This window comes from Lactuca virosa, chromosome 5, assembly GCF_052849685.1.
Source record: "Lactuca virosa cultivar CGN04683 chromosome 5, Lactuca_virosa_CGN04683_v6, whole genome shotgun sequence".
Lineage (NCBI taxonomy): Eukaryota > Viridiplantae > Streptophyta > Magnoliopsida > Asterales > Asteraceae > Lactuca > Lactuca virosa.
Window position 1 is genome coordinate 94223587 of NC_136430.1, and position 22343 is coordinate 94245929.

General features: G+C 38.5%; 1 protein-coding gene across 5 annotated transcripts; it reads right to left on the bottom strand.

Annotated features, from left to right (window-relative positions):
• Positions 1-8894: 8894 nt before the first annotated feature.
• LOC145110814 (uncharacterized) lies at positions 8895-11211 on the bottom strand. 5 transcript variants are annotated; one of them, XR_013710070.1, is made up of 4 exons: positions 11034-11211; positions 10550-10674; positions 9799-9857; positions 8895-9492 (listed from the first exon to the last, which is right to left on the bottom strand). XR_013710070.1 is itself a non-coding variant. In XM_079047126.1 (4 exons), exons 1-4 carry the CDS (start codon positions 11081-11083, stop codon positions 9003-9005), a joined length of 306 nt encoding a protein of 101 aa, XP_078903252.1. In that variant the 5' UTR covers positions 11084-11211; the 3' UTR covers positions 8895-9002. The 5 variants fall into 5 exon arrangements, 1 of the variants encoding a protein (XP_078903252.1); XR_013710068.1 differs by having other exon boundaries at positions 8895-9074; positions 10423-10674; XR_013710069.1 differs by having other exon boundaries at positions 10423-10674.
• Positions 11212-22343: the final 11132 nt, after the last annotated feature.

Sequence of the window (22343 nt, forward strand, 5' to 3'; positions counted from 1 at the left end):
GGTCGATTACCAGAAGATACTTGAAGGGAAACCAAAGAACAGTGAAGAGAATCGATGATCTAGGATTTTTATGCGAGGAACTTCCGAACTGCCGGTCCGAGATTTGGGGAAATAGAGAAAGGAAAGTTGATTAATTGATGCAACAGCATCCTCATTTTTCGTAAAAATTGAATGTTTTGAGATAAAATCTCCATTTTTTTTTGTAGAAATCACCATTTTTTGTCACATATTTTTTTAATATTGACACATTTGTTCTTATAATTTTTATATTTTACAGAAAAACGTCACTATAAGTTTATTTATTTATTTATTTATTTTTAAGAAACAATCCTTATTTTTAAGATTTTGTAACTTGGCAGGCTTTGGTCCTAATAAATAATAAAAATTGTTTTTGTAATTTACATAAAAGGTATTTGTGTATTTTTTATTATTATAGAAATGATCTAGATGTTTAAAAAACGTACAAATTCGAATATAATATATTTTTTTAAGCTAACGAACGAAAGTTGTTATATGTGACCCGAATAATACGTAGGAATATACATGAAATTAAGTACAAAAATGTAAAAGAAAAAAAACATCGAAACGTAGACAAACTTGAATATAATACATTTTTTAAAATTAGCAAACGAAAGTTATTATATATGACCCGTCTCATACGTAGGAAACGTACACAAAGTTAAAAAAATAAATAAATAAATAAAAACTACGTTGAAAGGTAGACAAACTCAAAATTAAACCGACAAGTTTATAAGAAAACCCTATAATTTTTCTTTTAAATTAACAAAAGAAAGTTCTAAATTAAAGTCGTTGACCACCTTGAATTATACTGACAAATAAATAAAAATAAACAAGTAAAAATAGTTTTTTTTAGGTTAACGGACGGAAGTTATTAATGAAAATTAAATTACATATAATACAAGGTTAAACACGTAAATTTAGAAACTTTGTTGGGTGAAAGTAACATTTTTCAAAGTTCAAAATGAAATGTTCAAAGTGATATTTTAAAAAATAAATGAATATAAAAGCCACAAACTCATAAACATAAAATATAAAAAAAACATTAAGCATAGTTACAAACTCAGTCTCTGCTACTTAAAGAGACCAAAAAACTCTCACACTAACCGATGAACAGTAACGTTGTCAGCAAAAATAGTCATTCACGCAAGTTTTGGAAACCATAGAGACCATGTTCGTAAATTTTTTTTTAGCAAAAAGTGAGTTTGTGATCTCTGATAAAACATATGGACATAAAGAATGTTTTAAGTGTGTATGATTTCTTTTATAGAGTAAATTTATTTGAAAGTAATCAACTCTTTTATAGACTAAATAATGTTTTAAAAGTATATGATCTTTTGTATAGAGTAAAATATTGTGAAACTAATGAAATCTTAAATAACGTGTTGAAAGTATACAAACTCTTTTTAGAATAAAGAATGCTTTGAAAGTATATGATAGTACATAGTAAAGTGTGTTAAAAAAAATCTATAAAGTAAAATATGTTTTAAAAGTAACGGATGAAGTATGATATGAAAATTATGAGCATAACTCTCCTTTTTATTGAGAGCAGAGTGTTATAAAAGTATAGAAAGAATTGTAAAAATAATTTATGAAATGTTTCTATTATGAAAAGCTTTATGTGTTTATTTTATAATGAACAAGTACAAAGTTTATTGAAAGGGTATAATAAGAGAATAATAAAGATAAAAAAAAGGGATAAAAATATATTTTTTACATAGAATTAACAATGATTATCAATGTTGTTTGACGAAAGGGCCAATAATCGTTTTTATGATTATTAACGATGATTATATTTTTTCAATGAATTAATGATGATTATCATTTTTATAACCGTGTTTGATTTCGAAACAATAAAACCAACAGTATAATTTTTACTTTTAATCTCATATTTTTACGTATCTCTCATGCTGACAGGAACTACTTACAAGAACCCATTTCGTTGGGCGAAATCAAGGATGCAGTATGGGCGTGTGGCAGTGAAAAGGCTTCGGGCCCTGATGGGTTTACGCTTAAATTTATCAAGGCATATTGGGATATTATGTTTGGGGACATCGCCCTTTTTGTCAAATATTTTGAAAGATTTGGAAGGCTTGATCCTTCTTCCAGCTCTTCTTTTATCTCTCTGATTCCAAAAACGAAAGATCCACTGCTTTTCAGTGATTTTCGACCAATTAGCTTGATTGGTTGTTTGTACAAAATCATCTCCACTATACTGGCATCCCGCCTCAAAAGGGTTATTGGGCATTGTATTGACGAGTACAATCGGCATATGTGGAAGGCAGGTATATACTTGATGGTCCTTTAATTGTGAACGAAGTATGTACATGGGCAAAAAAAGGTCAAGAAAAAGATTTTACTCTTCAAAGCTGACTTTGACAAAGCTTTTGATTCAGTAAATTGGGAATATTTAGACTCGATACTCATTCAAATGAGATTTGGAGAAAAGTGGAGGTTGTGGATCAGGGGGTGTATAAAGTCGGCTAAAGCATCTGTGCTTGTCAATGGTGTTCCAACCAAGGAGTTCTCAATGGAAAGGGGGGTGAGGCAAGGTGTCACACCCCCAAACCAGACGGCGGAAACGTCCGGGGGTGGAGGACTTCATTTGTAGTATCACAACACATGCACTATAGTAATCAAAGTACAAACAACCATTGTATTTAAAAAGTATAAATATTTACATGTGTTTCGATATTGTATACTGAAACTAAATAGTTGTACAAAAGAAGAAGACAAGACATAAATAGCTCCATCTTCTCAAAAGCTCGGGGTGTACCTGTCTACTGGTTCCCTGAGAATACAAGTAATTTGAAAAGAGAGTATCAACATAAAGTTAAGTGAGTGCATAAGTATTTATGTTTTGAAGAATGTCTTCTGTTTCTTGAATATATAAACTGTTTCCAGAAAATCCTATATTTTCTGTTGTATGTGAAAATTAGTTTTAGTTGCATAAAACTGTTCTATTTGTAAACCAATGTTCTGTATTTGTAATCCTTTTGTAAACGTGTATCTGAGAGTATGTCTGAATTCATCAACTGTATTGTAAACTGTAATGTAATATTGTAAACTGTATCTTGTAAACTAGTACTTTGAAATAGTACATAAGTTTAATTAATTATACACTAACGTATTGTTAATATCTTTTAATGAGTTATTATAACCATACTGACTAGATGGCCTGACCCAACGCTATGAGTGCGTTGAACACATGTTGATAACAATTTGTCACTCACATGCGTGTATGCCTGACTGTAGCTAGCAGTCCGAGTGCGGGGTTGTCAATCCCAATATATATCTATACACACATTGTTTCGATCCCCGACTGGAGATTCTGGTTATAACGTCAGAACTTTACTATATTGTTTAAATGAATTAAACAACATGTACTACTTGACTCATAAAAGCATATAAACGTTACATGTATAATAGTTATGAAAATCCAATCATTCTGAAATAAATGATTAATAGTATGTTCTTGAATTAGTACTCTTAACCTATATCTGAAAGAATGTATACGCTTGGATAGTTTTGAATTAAACCTTTGTTTTTGTAAAACAATGTACTCTAGTATGCTTGAATCGTGAATTAATGTTCTGTGAATCATAAATTATACCTATTATAATTTATATGTACTTTCTGTATTGATACTTAGTATTCATGAATGCAACCCCTTGCTCAACTTGTTACAAAGGGTAATAGAAACTAAATGAACAAACTTTTATACTTGTATACATATACAAATATATATAAGTAAAATTTAAATGACACTCGGACAAATAACTGATACTTGTAATCCCACATCCAAACAAGGAAAAGGAACCAAAGTGGGTTATCAATTCTAAATCTTTTAAATCTTATTTATATAAATATATGTATACTAGTATGATTTTGGGAGAAAAATATAAGTTTATAAAAACACTTAAAAGAAGTTTGATATTTTGAAATCCATTTTGGTGACTTGATGTCATTTTGAAACAATCATTTAAAACCATTTGATTTGATGATAACTGAAATCCATTTGATAAGATATTTGAAAATCACTTGTTTATAACACAAAAACTTTGTGTTAGACTTGTATCCCCCCCCCCCCCCTTAAAACAGTAAAAACTATGAAAATACGGGGGTATGAACTCACCTGTTGTAAGTTATTCAAATGTAAGGTCGGTGTAGGATGCTAAGTGTCAAGTGAAGTCTTGAACACAATGGATCCTATTAGCATATAATGATAGATATATGAACATAATTAGTGTATATAACAACTAATTATATAGGAAACCACTTTAGGGACTAGAAAACACTTGAATTTAAGTGTTACAATCACATGTGATTGTTCTAAAGGGGTTTACGGTCACACAATGTGTTCACGGCCATGGAGTTTACGGCCAATGATGTTCACGGCCTAAGAAGATATTGAGTTTACGGCCAAGGGAGATGCTCATGGCCGTAAACTCTTATGTTCTTGGGAAAATGGTTGATTTCAAAGGTGTATGTTATGAGCTTCTATAGAATAGCTAGTATTCGTATGTATACTTACGTTTTGAAGTTTGAATGAGGTGTTCACGTCTAAAGAACTAGTATGTGTTCTTGGTGTTCTTGGTGTTCTTGAAGATCTAGTCAAAAGAGATGATTTCATGGATGAAATCATAGGGTTTTACTAGATTAAGCAAGGTATCAACAAATGAATGGAAGAAACACTTACTTATTTGAAGCTCAAGTTATAAATCTTGATGATAGTTGAGAGAAAAATCGAGTTTCTTGGGTTGATAGTGTGAGAAATGGAGAAAAATGAAGAAAGTCTATATATGTATGCGAGGGTTTACGGCCGAGGAGTTTGCGGTCCGAAGTCGGCAAGGTGTTTACGGCCGAAGCCTCGTTTACGGCCTGCGAGGAGTTTACGGTCCGTAGAGTGTACGACCGTAAACTCTTTGCGGTCCGAAGTGTTTGCGGTCCGAAGCGAAGGGATAATTGCGAAGTTTCTCGGATTTTCAAGCCTTTTCCTTCCAAATTCAATTGTATATATTTTAAGGATTTTAACAAATAAAGGTTATTATTATAACCTAAATAAAAACCCAAACAATAAAAAGGACTTTAGTTGACTAGAGTTGACTTTACAAACAGAAAATAACGGGATGTTACACAAGGAGATCCCCTCTCACCATTTCTCTTTGTCATTGCCATGGAAGGACTTAATGTGGCGCTGAAGACAGCTTGTATCAAAGGTATCTTTAAGGGAGTTCAAATTCCTAATAATGGACCGGTGATATCTCATTTGCTGTACGCGGATGATGCACTCTTTTTAGGTGAATGGTCGGAGAGAAACATTCAAAACCTTGCCCGAATTTTGAGGTGCTTTTCATGTCTCTTCAGGATTGAAAGTAAACTTCAACAAATCCAAAGTCTTTGGAATTGGTTCCACACCATCAAAAGCTTCCCATTGGGCTTCTTCTTTAGGATGTGAACCTTCATGCCTACCTTTCACTTATCTAGGTGTACCCGTTGGAGCGAATATGAATCTGAAAAAAAAAAAAATTGGAAGCCAATTATTGATAAGTTCCTGTCTAAGCTTACGTCCTGGAAATCCAAAAATCTTTCATTTGCGGGGAGGCTCACTCTTATCACATCTGTATTAGGTAATTTTCCCACATATTATCTCTCCCTTTTTGCTGCTCCTACTAGAATACTTGAACAATTGGAAAAAATTAGAAGGGCCTTCCTTTGGGGTGGTTTAAATGTCACTTCAAAAATCTGTTGGGTCTCTTGGGATAAGATCGCAGCAGCAAAACATGATGGGGGCTTAGGTGTGTGATCAATCAGAGCTCTAAACATAACATTGATGGTAAAATGGTGGTGACGATTAAGATCAGATCCATCTCTGCTTTGGTGTAGAGTAGTGACATGCATACATAACCTCCAATCCAAACTTGATGATCATTATGCGGATAATAGAAGTGCATGTATATGGAAAAACATAGCAGGGGCAAAAAAGGAATTGGTGAAACTGGGAATTCCTGTTTCCGATGTAATCTCAAAATATGTAGTTGGGGGGATCATGGAATGGAGGTGTAGATTTGCGCCTGATGGGCTTTACTCGGTACATTGTTTGAGGAGCAAAATTGACCAAAGTATCCCTACCAACATTTCAAAAATGGACTGGTTAAAAGAGGTTCCACCAAAAGTTTCATGTTTTGTGTGGAGGGCAAAACTAGGCAGATTTCCATCAGCTGTGGCGCTTCAAAAAAGGGGAGTTTGGTTGGACTCCATAGCTTGCACGTACTCTAATCATGATGAGGAATGTGGGGATCACATACTGATTAAATGTCCGTTTGCAAGAGAGGTGTGGGAATGGATCCTAAAATGGTGTGGTATAAATCACACGTCGTTTCACACAATTATGGAAGTTCTTGACGTCGTTGCTGGATGGGGAAATTGTCCCAAGAAAAGGACTTTAGTTGACTATGGAACTTTGTGGAGCATTTGGAAGGCGAGAAATGATCGACTCTTTAATAACCGGCGAACATCACAAGCAAAGGTAGCAGACATGATAAAATCTCTTGTTTTCACTTGGATCAATTTTCGGGGAACTTATGGTAGGACCTTGAATTGGAACGAATGGTGCTCAGTTCCGTTATGTATTTAAGTTTCCGTTCTTGTACTTCTTAACTATGTACTACCCTGTCTCTAGCTACTTGCTAGAGGCGCTTTCTTTCTTTATTTATATATATGTTTGCTGATTCCAAAAAAAACAATATAATTTTTAACAAAATTGTTTTAAACTAATTTTTGAAACCAAAAAATCATTTATACAGTTTTATTTTAACTCTATGTGCATTAAAATTTCTTAGATATGATAAAAAGAAAAATCACTTTGACTTACCACTGCCACCCTTCTTGAACCTTCTTGGATGTCATGTTCAAGATAAATATGCACCCAAATAGCAATCTTTATGCAATTTAAAAATCAATAAACATAGGATATCATTTTTTTATTTTTTTTAAAATAGTTACGACTTTAGATTATTAGGAATATTAGATGAAATTTCTCATATATGTTGTTTTTAAAAACCAATGAGGATTTTATACTGACATAAATAGCCAGTTATCTTATTTTATCTCCAACCCCAAAAAGTTTGAACCCTAACAACTCTAACAACCGACCCATACAAACAACCCAAACTCATTGACATACCTTGAACCCAAGTGATATATTTTATTTCAAAACCTCAAACATGTTACCTCAAATAACCTACAACCCTAAAAACATATATCTACCTTATTAATTAGGCATTAACAAGAAATAACTAATATATTTGTCCATAGAAGCATGTAATGTACCACAATTTGTCAACTTTGAATCACTTGGCGGATGTTTACTTACATAGATGACTTCTTAATAACTAAAAGTATTAAAAGATGAAAAATACTACCAATTTTAGTTGACTTTTTGTTTTCCAACAAATGATAGTGACTTATTAGCAAAAATTGATGATATAACAAACATCTTATTGAGTCTTTAAAATAGGTTGGTAAGCACATTCTAGAATCTGGATGAACAAGGACCAAGTGGAAAAAAAAAATCGTAAGGTGTTGATTCACGTTTATGTTTAAAACTATTCTCTACAATTAACGAGTTAAATATCTATTTATTGCATGCTTTTATCGAAAATGTCATAACCATATAACGATGTATCAACTACAAGAATAAATTATTCATAAACCAAAATAAAATTGAAAGCGGTAAATGAGTTTTATATAATTCACTAAAGGTATATTTGAAAAAAGTTAGTTTATAAACTATCATAAATAGCTTATAAGAAAACTAACTTACGACCCATTTTATGAATTGTGATTATGGTCTCACCAAAGAGTGGCGGGTCCGGAATAGAAAACAGTATAATTCACTAACCAGGTTCAAAAAAAAAAACCGGTTCAACATATATAAAAATAGGTGGTGAGAGAACCGAGCCCAAACCGTTTACTCATTATTCCTTATTATTATTTTCTTTTTACTAAAACCAACTTAAACTTGAAGTAAATCCGGTATGATGCCTCAAAAAAAAACTTTATAGTGTGGAAGTGTGAAAAGAAATATCTATTTATAAAAAAAAGCCTTCCACCATTTTCTATTGGAGCCGATGTTAGACTTATTCATGTCACCAAATATGATATGCATTTTGTTGTCTATAATTATACGTTAAGCCCTTCATATTTTTTAAGATAGGTATTAATATTTTTGTCCAACGCTATACGTTAAGCCCTTCATATTTTTTAAGATAGGTACTAATATTTTTGGTACATTATTTATAGTAAGACTTAAAATTTTAGGCGGGTCAAAAGACCCACCTTGGCATATAAGTAAAAACTCATCTCTATCACCAAACACTAATTGCAATAAGCTCAAAAAATAAGTTAAGACCCCGTTTGATAGTTGCTGATTGAAAAAGTGCTGACTATGAAAGGTCTGTCTGAGTAACAAATTCTGACTGAGTAAGAAACCATGTTGTTTGATTACACATCTGATTTAATGTGCTGACCGATGCAAAATTACAATTTTACCCTGATGCTCTCTACGTTTATATGCAAAATAATAATAATAATAATAATAATAATAATAATAATAATAATAATAATAATATGTTTAGAGTTTAAAAAAAAAATGATAGTTTATTTAATACTTGTCAACGGTGTATGAATTTTCTCAGGTTATAGCTTCTCTCCTCTATGTATTATGTACTTATTTGTTCCACGTATTTCTAAATTCTATTAACACGTCTTCTAGCATTAGTATATTAATTCATCTTCTTCATTAATACGCTCTTCTTTTGCAAAAAGCATCATTAAAGCAGTCTCCTTATTATCGATTTGAAACATCCCAAAAATACAGTCTGAAAATTTCGTTTTAAATCAGTAATAAAACCATAGTCATCATACGTCATAGAAAAATCACAACAATGTATCTCAGAATAATATAACAACTGTCATGTATATCAGAGTATAAACATCTCAGGCTGAACAAATGGTATGTGCACTGCAATCTTCCCGAGCTCCTCTTTTGAAAACTGAGTACCGGAAACCAAAATTGAAAACTGTAAGCACGAAGCTTAGTGAGTCTTCCCAAACTACCACATACCATACAATAACACATACTGGGCCTTGCCCACTGCATCGAGCCCTGCCAGGCATCGGACCGAAGTCCGGACTAACTTGGGCCCCGCCCACTGCATCGGGCCCTGCCCGGCATCGGACAGAAGTCCGGAATAACTTGGGCCCCGCCCAATGCATCGGTCCCCGCCCGACATCGGACCGAAGTCCGGAATAACTTGGGCCCCGCCCACTGCATCGGGCCCTGCCCGGCATCAGACCGAAGTCCGGAATAACTTGGGCCCCACCCACTGCATCAGGCCCCGCCCGGCATCGGACCGAAGTCCGAAATAACTTAGGCCCCACCCACTGCATCGGACCGAAGTCCGGAATGTACTGAACATAACATAACATAATCATATATACTGCATCGGGCTTGCCCGACATCGGACCGAAGCCCAGAACATATAGCACATAACACAAACATGCATGAATCACAAAGACATCAAGCATACATAACTACTTCTAGACCGAAACCCTGAACATATAACATGTAAGCTAAAATCACTGCATCGGGCCCCGCCGGGCATCGAACTGAAGTCCGGAAACATACAGTCTGCATCGGGCTAACCCCGGTATACTACACTACTAAACGGGCCGGCATTGGTGCCTTAGACCCGTTCCTACAGAAGGGAAACTCACCTCACACTGCTGAAGTCCCGCTGATAAAACCCTAGCTGCTGGATAACAGATTCCCGAATCTGTCAACATCAAAATAACACCCAATTAATAATTGGGTTCTAACACATATCCATAAGTCCATGCTTGGGGTAAAAGACTACTTTACCCCCTGACTTTGCTTGACTCAAGCCCAAGGCCCAATCCATAGGCCCAAAGTGAAATTAGGGTTTCACATAAAATGACGATTAGGGTTAAGTGTTTCTTACTTAACCCATTAAGGACTTACTCCATTAAGTCATTTATTCTACTAGATAAATGATATGGAATAAATTGGGCTTAATACACAATCCAATCCCAATGGCCCAAAGGTGGATCTCAATAAGTCCAAGGCCCAAATGCTCACGATTAGGGTTTTCTAAACCCTAATTAGGGTTTCCACCCAAACATGGCCCAATAGGCCCAAAATTAATCTTTAAGCCCATTAGGGTTTTGTTAGGTCCATTAGGGTTTGCTTGTGGGGCACCGCCCACTACCACCTCGGGTAGTGGTGGTCAATGGCAGCTCGCCGCGGCGGCCACCACCTTACGGTGGTAAGGTGGTTTGAGTTTCTTTTCATTGATCTTTTGGTAATTACAATTACAATACCTTAATCCAAAAATAAACACACAAACACTAACTAACATAACACACACACAACCACCGTAGTGGTGGCGGGCGGTGGGTCGTGGTGGCGGTGGCTGTTCTTGATTTTCCGGATAGACAAAACACACACCATAAAATACGTCTCTTGCACGGGAATGCACACGACCACCCACTTCACGGTGGCGTACGGAGGTCCGATAGCAACAGCAGCGGCACAACGACGGCAGCCACCATTTCCAATGGTGGTGGTGGTTCCTGTCCAAAGAAAAATCACACATACTACATCGCAATTAATAAATACACACACAGCCACCTCCTACGGTGGCTGGTGGCGGAAAAGGGGTGGCAGAAAGCGGTGGCAGCCACCACCATGAGGTGGTGGCGGTGGATTTCAAGCCAAATGACACCCGGCTTACGCATACAACTCGTGGCAGCAATCCATGTCCATAAACAACACGAGACCAAGACTTCCAACCACCGACTAGGCGGCTGTGGTCGTCGGAAAGGGCAGGAATGGCGGTTCAATGGCCGCCGGTGCCCACAACCGTCAAACACGATGTCAAAACACGAAAAGAACGAAGGAAATGGGAAAAAGAAGCGGCAGGTGGCCTTACCAGCGACTTCCCGGTGGTTCACGACTCGAGCAGCAACGAAACCGACGCATTCCTCTCTCCTCGGTGGTTCTCCGGTTGCCTGCGACGTCTTCGGTAGGAACGCTTGCGTTTCAATGACGAAACAGCCGCTCGGCGGCCTTGACTGATCGGAAACGAACGGAAAAAAGGGGGGGGGGGGGGGGGGTGGCGGCTGGAAGGGCTCTCCTAGACGGTGGCGGCTGTAATGGGTCATTAGGGTTAGGGTTCAACATTCAAATGAGAGGGAAAAAGAGATACGGGGTTAAACCCGTGTCTCATGCCAACTTTGCCCATATTTCCGAAATTAGTCCTTCTTAACAAATCTTTTTAGTTTAAAACCAACAATTTACCCTTTGGCCCTTGGTCCCATAATTTCCTTTCATAATAAGTCTCAACATTACCAACCAGCCCCCTAAGCCTTCAAATCTTTTCAAATTAAATCCATTAATTACCAAATGCACCCTGACTTCTGAAATCATTTTCAAATTAAGTCCAGAACTTACAATTTTAGCCCCAAACTTCTAAAATTGTAACAATTAACCCTCGAGACCAACACATTGCTAAATCATTACGGATTTTTGGGGCTACTATACACTCATCAATTTATTTATTTATTTATTTATTAAATGGGGTGTTACACGATTGCAGATAAAACTGTCTGCTTCTAACCTTCCTTTATCCCCGAAATTAGAAAATTAACACAAGTAATTTTGCTATTTTCCACTAAAAACCGAGGGTCATTTTTACACTTTTGAGGAATAATTTGTAATCAAGCATCTGATCCTTGAACTTCTTTTTAATCACTTCTCGAATATGCCTTCCAAATCTGATTTTGGATTTTCTACCTGCCCACTTTTCCCCTTCAATTATTCTCGTTTGAATCAAAGAGGTGTATCCTATGATTCATTCTGTGAAAGTATATATTATGATTCATTCTCGCTTGAATCAAGAAGCAGCAAAGGGTAGATAAAACATCAACACAAGGTTATCCACAACAACCTAAATCCATGTGACCAAAATCGATTTTAGAGACCAAATTCGATATCAAATTCATAGCAAATAAGGACCAGTTTCAGTTCGAAATTGCAAAAAACAAAAATTGGAAATTCGATTTTGACGTTATCTATCAAAACCGTTTTCAAAATCGGTGAAGAAAAATTCACCATGGCAGGGGGCGAAGGCAACATTGGGCGGAGGAATGAGACGGTGAGAGAAGTGTCTGAGATGTCAATGGAGGCGATATAGAAGAAGGGTATGTGATTTCGTGGACGAAGGGCATAAATGAATTATGACTCAGTCAGCAAGTTTTTTTCCACTGACCGAGTAAGATGTGTATGATCGAGTCAGACGTAAAAACATGCCAAATCAAACAAGTTTACCTGACCGAGTCAGATAAAAACCTCTGATCTGACTCGGTCAGACAGTTATCAAACAGCCCCTAAGTTATACCTTGGGGTATGGTTGTTTCAAAAATAATTGTTGGCTTATGTGGCAATATGACGGTGATGTGGACACATCCCCACCTCCACATTAACCGATTGTGGTGCAAACCACATCGAGCCACATCTAATAATCGTATTTCTCATTTATCTCTTCTTATCTCTTTATATATTTAAATGAGTAAATTACACGAATGGTCCCTGTGGTTTAGGGTAATTTACATGTTTGGTCCTTAACTTATTTATTTAATTCGGAAGATCCCTACAGTTTGTTTTTGTTGCGCGCTTGGTCCCTGTCTAACCTAAAAAAAAAACGATTTCGCCATTAATTTTTTTATTTATTTAAATAAGGCAGGATAGAAAAGGTAAGGTAATGTGAGGTGGAAGAGGGGTTGGGGATATGTTTATTTAAATAAATTAAAGACAAAATTACAAAAATGGTCATTGTGGTTTGCCAAAAGTCACAAAGTCAGCCCCTACTATTTTTTTTGACGAACATGGTCCTTGTGGTTTTCAAAACTTGCATGAATGACCCTTTTTGCTGTCGTTGTTACTGTTCATCCGTTAGTGTAAGGGTATTTTGGTTTTTCAGGTAGTAGGGACTGAGTTTGTGACTATGGGTAAACCATACGGACCATTCATGTAATTTTTTATATATATTTTATGTTTATGAGTTTGTGGCTTTTCCACCCTTTTACTTTTTAAAATATCACTTTGAACCCTTCACTTTTAACTATGAAAAATGTTACTTTGACATCTTTATTTTCTAAATTTCCGTGTTTAGCCTCGTATTATATATAATTTGATTTTTATTAATAACTTTCGTTCGTTCACCTAAAAAACTATTTTTATATGTTTATTTTTATATATTTGTTAGTATAATTTAAGGTGATCAACGTTTCGACTTTAATTTAGAATTTTCTTTCGCTATTTTTTTAAAAAAACTTACATGTTTTTTTTTATAAAATTGTCGGTTTAAATTCGAGTTTGTCTATGTTTCGATGAAGTTTTTTTATTAATATATTAATATTATTTTTTTTAACATTTTCATGCTTAATTTTATATACGTTTTATACGTATGACTCGGGGTCACATATTATACGTTTTTTATTATTTCAACTTTCGTTCGTTAACTTAAAAAAAATCTTACTTACTTATTTTTATGCACGTGTCGATATAAATTTGAGTTTTTCTTTTCTTTATTTTTTATGTTTCGATTTTTTTTGTACGTTTTGGTGCTTATTTTATATACGTTCCTACGTATGGGTTTGTTCACATATAATAGATAAAAACGTAATTATAAGCATTGAATTTTGTATGTTCAATTTTGACGATTGTATTGATAAAAGTTACGTTTCGACGTAAGAAAACACGAACGAAAAAAACACGTACATAAAAATAAGCGTGAAACATAAAAAAAAATTATGTCGAAATGTAGACGAACTCAAATCTATACTGATACATAAAAAACATGAAAAAAAGTTACGTTGAAACGTAGACAAACTCGAATGTAATACAATTTTTTAAGCTAACGAATGAAAGTTATTATATGTGATCCAAATGATACATAGGAATGTATATAAAATTAAGCACAAAAATGTACAAAAAATACGTCGAAAGGTAGACAAACTCGAATATAATACGTTTTTTAAAATTAACAAATGAAAGTTATTATATGTGACCCGTCTCATAGTAGGAAACGCACATAAAGTTAAACACGCAAAAAAAAAATACGTCGAAACGCAAACAAACTCGAATTTAAACCGAAAAGTTTAAAAAAACATGTAATTTTTAAAAAAAAATTAACTAAAGAAAGTTCTAAATTAAAGTCGAAACGTTAACCACCTTGAATTATACTGGCTAATATATAAAAATAAACACGTAAAAATAGTTTTTTTAGTTTAACGAATGAAAGTTATTAATAAAAATCAAATTATATATATAATACGGGGTTAAATACGAAAATTTAGAAAATAGAGGGGTGAAAATAATATTTTTCAAAGTTCAAAGTGAAGGGTTCAAAGTGATGGGTTCAAAGTGATATTTTAAAAAATAAAGGGGTGGAAAAGTCACAAATTCATAAACATAAAATATAAAAAAAAATTACATAAATGGTCCCCTATGGTTTACGCTTAGTCACAAAGTCAGTCTCTGCTATTTGAAAAAATCAAAATACCCTTACACTAACGGATGAACACTAACAGCGTCAGCAAAAATGATCATTCATGCTAGTTTTGGAAACCACAATGACTATGTTCGTAAAAAAAATTAACAGGGATTTACTTTGTGACTTTTGGCAAACCATAAGGACCATTGTCGTAATTTTGTCTAAATTAAAAAATCAATGGCAAAATAGTCTTTTTAGGTAAGACAGAAACCAAACGCACATCAATAATAAACAATAATAAACAGTAGACACCTTCCGAATTAAAAATATAAGTTAGGGACCAAATATGCAAATTACCCAAAACCATAAGAACCATATATATATATATATATATATATATATATATATATATATATATATATATATATATATATATATATATATATATATATATATATTAAATAATTAAAAAAACAATATAGATACAACGATATAGAGATTTGTGTATTTATAGTGATGTGGTTTAAATATGGTAATAATATCACACTCAGGTGATAACCCTTTTGGTGTGATTTTGTGATCAAACAGTTTTTATATTTTTGAAAAATAATAAACTTATAGCAACAGCTTTTTTAGTTTCAAGTTTTTTTAATAAGTAATTAACAAGCTCTAAACAAGATCTTTTTTATTTCTAATGTTTGACCTAAATATTTTTAACCAATTAAAATCACACAACATCTATAAACAACTAATAAAAACAAATGATAAAATTGACCTATTGTAAAATGACAATGAACTTTTGTCTTTTAAGTTTTTTCATAAGAATGTTTCTCTATTGTGGATGCTCTTGTGCGAGCCAAACAAAACCTAAGGTTATACATGGCAAGCCTAAACTATATTATTTTTTAAGCATATTATAGTTAGTGTCTGATGAAACCATAGAAGTAGTTTTTTATAACATATAAACTAGCTTATAAGTTAACTTAGGGATGAACATTTGGACCGGGGAACCGGCCGGAACCGGATAGAACCGATCGGGCCGAGACCGGGACGATATTCTTGTGGATTTTTGGAACCGGTAGAACCGGAAAAAATTGGTAGAACCAGCAAAAATCGGAACCGTATGTTGCTATTTCTCGAGGACTGGTTTTAACATTGAAGACACTGCAAGAACCGGTAGGAACCGGAACCAGTAGAACTGTAAGATCCATAAAAATCATGTCAAATTTAATCTTTTAAAAACATTTAGAAACCAACAGTTATTACAAATTTGTTTTCAAAATAGTTCTATATCAGAGTATCCCAGAAACATAGTCCTAAAATGTGAGGAACCGTACAATCACGTCTTTGTCTTCCCCGTGATCATCTGAGGTACCTGAAACCAAAACTGAAACTGTAAGCCCGAAGCTTAGTGAGTTCCCCCAATATACCGATACATAACAAATAGTACACATAATAACAGCATGTAATGGGTCCACAGCTCTACAGACTGGATTACCCCCTGGGCCCACAGTGTGAGTCTGGCTTGCCTTCCGGGCCCACAGCTCACATCTAGTTTGCCTCCGAGCCCACAACATAAGTCTGGTTTGCTTTCGAGCCCACGACTTATGACTGGCTTGCCCCCTTCAGTCCTATGACTGAAACATAACTGATCAGCCCTCAGTACGAGTCTGGCATACCATTTGGTCCTCAGCTCGTATTTGATATGCTAATGAGTCTGGTATGCCTTCTCGACCCTCATCTCATATCTGGCATACTCCATGGTTTGTTGGTCACTGCACGAGACAGTGCAACCTCAACCCTACCCACACAATATGTCTACATATACTGCTAATTGCACATACAGATAATCAAACAGTAACACAGGTAGTCCTACAGATCTACCAAACTGGCATAGCAAACTAGCATGTATAACTATCTCATACTCAACACGTCATCAACTACTGGGATATCAAATCCAATGGGTCGGCCTTGGTGCCTTAGACCCCTTAGTATAGTGAGGATAACTCACATCACAATGTCGATCTCAACTGATAAATCGAACTCCCGAATCGCTGACTCACCAAAAATCCCGAACTATCCAAAATAATGAATATTAAGTCAATAAATGGGAATACTAATATTGACCAAGAGTCCCACCTATGATAATAGTCCATTTTGCCTTTCCTCTAATTTGGGCCAAGGCCCAATACCAAATCCATGATCCACAAGTCCACATATACAAGGCCCATCATTGGCCCAATTTTCCAAATTGAGCCCAACTCCCTAATTAGGGCTCATTCCAAGACTCACTACCAAAACTGGCCCAAAATACTCTTATCCATAGAGCCCATCAATGCCCAAGTCCAACTAGTCGAAAGGCGACCCAATCCCGAAGCCCAAATCGCAAAAGCCTAACAGGGGTCATACGATGGGCGTACTCCTCTGATACGCTGGGCGTACTCTGCCTTGCGTTGACCACCATCGGGGTGGTTGACTCTGTACGCTGGGCGTACAGAAATTACGTGGGATGTACGCAGGGTTTCACCAAAACCCTAATAAGTGCTTAATGGCTTAAGCACTTAAGCCCAAATTTTAGATCCATCGACCAAAAGTGTCTTAGGACCATAAAGTCTCGAACTTTAAGACCTTGGACGTCCATAAAGCTCTTAATACATGGTCTTAATCCATTAAGACATTTTCTACTACATGCATGAGACATCCTAAGCCATTGGGACATCATTTTTATCACTTATAACTCTTTCTAGGGTCTGAAAGGACAACTTATTTCGTCCAAATCGTATCATGCACCAACTTGGGGACTTTGGGACAAGAAATGGTTCCTTAAAATCTAGCATGGCAAGATCTATATCATACAAGCATAAAGTTTGAAGCTTTTTACCTTCTGGAGCTTCTAGGGCACAAAACAACTTTAGATCTACAAGCTTGTCCTCCTTTTCCAACTTCTTGATGCAACACCTTCTTCTCCAACTACTCAAAACACACTCTATAAGCTCACACACTCAAGGAAAGGATTAGGGTTTGGGGAAAACAACTCAACACTGTGGAGGCTGAGGTAAGGGAGGGTTATGATCTCATAAGGATGCTTATATAGCACTCAAACCCTAAATATTAGGGTTTCCTCCTGACGTGAGTACGCTTAGCGTACACAAGTGTACGCCCAGCGTACTAAGGCGCGCCTAGTACGCTTAGCATACCTTATGTACGCTTAGCGTACTAGCCTTGCTCTCAAAGTTGCAACTTTAGCCCTTAGGCTTCTCATGGGTCGACTCTTCTAACCCCAGGGACTACAAATGACAAAATAATAATAGAAGAGAGGATTCGGAAATACCTGCAAAATCTCGGGATGTTACAATTCTCCCTCACTTGACCTAGACTTCGTCCTCGAAGTCTGCTGTGGTAAACAGATCCGGGTAATGCTCCCGTATTTCAGACTCTGGCTTCCATGGCCACTCAGATCCCTTCCGATGTCGCCACCGCACCTTTACCAGAGGTATGTCCTTGTTGCGCAGAACCTTTACCTTCCTTTCCAAAATAGCCACCGGCTGCTCCACATAGTTCAGGCGCTCGCCAACCTGAACATCATCCAACGACACTACCGCATCCTCGTCCAATATGCACCTCCGCAACTGGGAAACGTGGAAAGTGTTGTGTATCTGACGGAGCTCCTCCGAAAGATCCAGTCTGTATGCAACCTTGCCAACCCTGGCAATAACCCGAAATGGTCCAATGTATCGGGGACCCAACTTTCCCCTCTTTCTGAAGCGAATCACACCCTTCCAGGGTGAAACCTTTAGTAATACCATGTCACCTACCTGGAATTCCAACTCAAATCGGCGTCTGTCGGCGTAACTCTTCTGCCGACTCTGAGCGGTCTGCAGTCACTGCCGAATATGTTGAATCTTCTCGGTAGTTTGCAAGACTACCTCTGTCCGTCCCATCACTCTGTGACCAACCTCACCCAACAGACCGAGGTGCGACATCTCCGCCCGTACAACAGCTCAAAAGCTGGGGCGCCAATACTGGAATGATAGTTGTTGTTATAGGCGAACTCTGCAAGGGGTAGGTGGAAATCCCAGGTCCCACCGAAATCGATGACACAAGTCCTCAGCATGTCCTTGAGGGTATGTATGGTCTCCTCACTCTGGTCGTCGATCTGCGGATGATAAGTTGTGCTAAAGTGCAGCCGCGTGCCTAGTTCCTCGTGGAACTTCTGCCAGGAGCGGGAGGTGAACCTAACATCACGATCGGAAACAATAGAGATTGGAACTCTGTGGCGAGCAACGATCTCGCACACATACACTTCGGCCAACTTCTCGGCCGATGAGCTCTCCCGTATGGCCAGGAAATGGGCACTCTTGGTCAATCGATCCACGATGACCCATATAGCATCAAATCCCTTCGTCGTCCTCGGCAACTTGGTAATGAAGTCCATCGTGATTTGTTCCCATTTCCACATGGGAATCTCTATAGGCTGTAGCTTGCCATTCGGCCTCTGATGCTCGGCCTTGGCCATCCTGCAGGTCAAGCACCTCTTGACGTACCAAGCGATTTCTCGCTTCATGCACGGCCACCAGTAGCTCAAACTCAAATCCCGGTACATCTTAGTGGCCCCTGGGTGAATAGAGAAGTGAGACTTATGAGCCTCCTCCATAACCATCTGTCTAACCCCACCAGACATCGGAACCCACACCTGACCGCATCGGGTCAATAATCCCTGGCTATCCTGAACAAACCGGGTGTTCTCACCCCTAATCCTCTCCAGCTTCCAATTCTCCTGACGCGTACCCTCTGCCTGGGCTTCCCTGATCAATCTCACAAGTGTAGAATCCACTGATATCCTCATACATATTGTCGGAGTGGAAGATCCAACTGACTTGCGGCTTAGAGCGTCTGCAACCACGTTCGCTTTACCTGGGTGGTAAAGGATCTCACAGTCGTAGTCCTTGACTACATCCAACCACCTGCGCTGTCTCATGTTTAGGTTCGACTGATCCATGATGTGTCTCAGTCTATTGTGGTCCGTGTAGATGGTACAACGGACCCCATAGAGGTGATGCATCCATATCTTGAGAGCGAATCCCACCGCTCCCAACTCTAGATCATTAGTAGGGTATCTCGCCTCGCGCGGCTTCAGCTGCCAAGATGTGTAGGCTATCACCCATCCTCTCTGCATGAGGACCGCTCCCAGACTTGTGATGGATGCATCACAGTAAACCACAAAATCCTCCACTCCCTCGGGGAGGGTCAAGACTGGAGCCTCGCACAACCGCTGTCTAAGGGTCTCAAACGCCCTCTGCTGCTCAGGGCCCCACCGGAAATCCACCCCCTTCCTCGTCAGATGAGTGAGGGGTACTGCAATCTTGGAGAAATCTTGTATGAATCTCCGGTAGTACCTTGTCAATCCCAAAAGCTCCTGATGTCTGAGGGAGATTTTGGAACCTCCCACTGCATAACCGCCTCGATTTTGGCCAGATCGACCAAAATCCCCTCTTGGTTAACGAGATGTCCCGGGAACTGGACATCTCGTAACCAAAACTTGCATTTCAAGAACTTGGCATAAGCTGTTCTCACCTCAGAACGCCTAATAATTCCCGAAGATGCTCCTCGTGCTGCTCTCGGGTCTTGGAGTATACCAAGATATCATCTATAAACACGATGACTGAGCGATCAAGCATCGGTATACAGACCCGATTCATCAGGTCCATAAATATTGTTAGCGCGTTGGTGAGCCCAAATGGCATCACCATGAACTCGTAATGTCCATAACGAGTTCGGAACGCGGTCTTCTCCACGTCCTCCTCTCTGACACTGACCTGATGATACCCAGACCTCAAGTCTATCTTGGAAAACCAAGATGCACCCTGCAACTGATCAAATAAATTATCCATCCTCGGGAGCGGATAACGGTTCTTCACCGTCAACTTGTTCAACTCCCGGTAGTCGACGCACATCCGGTGTGAACCATCCTTCTTCCTGACGAAGAGTATTGGCGCTCTCCACGGGGAACTGCTCGGACGAATGAACTGCTTTCCCAGCAGTTCCTGCAGCTGTGATGACAGCTCCTGCATCTCTGGTGGTGCCAACCGGTACGACGCCTTGGCGATAGGGGACGCACCGGGCACTAGGTCGATCCTAAACTCGACCTGCCTCTCCGGAGGCACTCCAGGTAACTCCTCCGGAAACACATCAGCAAACTCCCTGACCACCAGAACCTCTAAAAATGAAACCTTATCTCTGGCCCGCGTATCTACCACATACGCTAGATAACCCACACACTCGTGCTGAATGTACTGCTGAGCCCTGGCAGCTGAACAAAACCCTGATCCCAATCTGGTACCCTCTCCATAGACAATCAGTTCTCCCTCACTAGGGGATCGAACCACCACTCGCTGACCCTTGCAATCGATCATAGCCCCAAAGCGACTAAGCCAGTCCATACCCACAATCACACATACATCCCCCATGTGAATCAGAATCAGGTCTATAAAAAGATACTCCGAAAATCTCCAATACGCAACCCTGATAGACCGAAGAAGCGGAAACCCTGTGTCCGTTAGCGATGGAGACTCGCAACAGGCACTCTAACTCTCCCACTAGCAACCCGAACTCCCTACTGAAAGTATGAGAAACAAACGACCGACTCAACCCCGAGTCAAATAATACCAAAACAGGTAAGTAGTTCACTAAAAACGTACCTAATCACAGATACAAACATATACGCATAAAACAAATATAATCAGTAAGATAAGGGATAGAAACATACCAACAACCACATCCAGTGATGCTCTAGCTTCCTCGGCTGTAAGCTGGAAAGCACGTCCTTGGACCCTCAGGGGCGTTGCTCGACCCTGAACCCCGTCAGTGATCCTCAGTGTAGCTGGTGCGGGAGTCTGTGCCGGCTTAGCGGCGAACAACGGGCAGTTGACCTTCACATGGCCAATATGCTCACAGTGGTAACATAACCTCACACTCGGAACTGGGGCGGGATGGTGACAATCCTTTGCATACTTCCCCTCCTTGCCACACTTGTGGCACCCGCTACCTGATCGACAAACTCCAGAATGACCCTTTCCGCACTTTCCACAAGTGCGGATGCGCTGACCTCCGGTCCTAGTATCAGCGGTCTTGGACCGCTTCGGCGCCGGCTCCGACTGCGCCGGGGCCCGCCTCTGCTCCCGCAACTGTAACTCAATCTACAGCTCATGCCTCCTGTCGGTCTCCTGTAACTCCAGAAAAGTGTCACATCGATGGGTAGCAACAAACTGACGGATGTCAGTCTTGAGCATGCTCAGATAACGTGTCATCTGAGCTTGCTCGGAAGCAAACTCCGGGCAAAACATGTAGCACCTGGTTCCTGGTATGTATTTTATTTGAGTATGTTGCATTTTTGGCCTAGGACTCGGCGAGTTGAAGGACCAACTCGTCGAGTAGAAACGGATTTGACTCGGGATTTAAATGGCGGACTCGTCGAGTCGGCTGCAGACTCGACGAGTAGGCTCTGACTGGACAAAAACCCTAATCTAAGGGTTTGCACCCTATTTAAACGTCTCATTCAGCCACCCTTCGTCCCTATTGCTTCCAGAAAACCCCCCATAGCAGACCCTAGTCGTTTGTATAAGAGCTAAGGCTTTTGTGGTGCTTCTTGGTGATTTTGAATTCAAAGGAGAAGGAAAAGCCTAGAGGAATCAAGAGGAGACCAAGGGAGTTCAAGCTTGTGCACCATTTGCAGTTCACAGAAGGTAT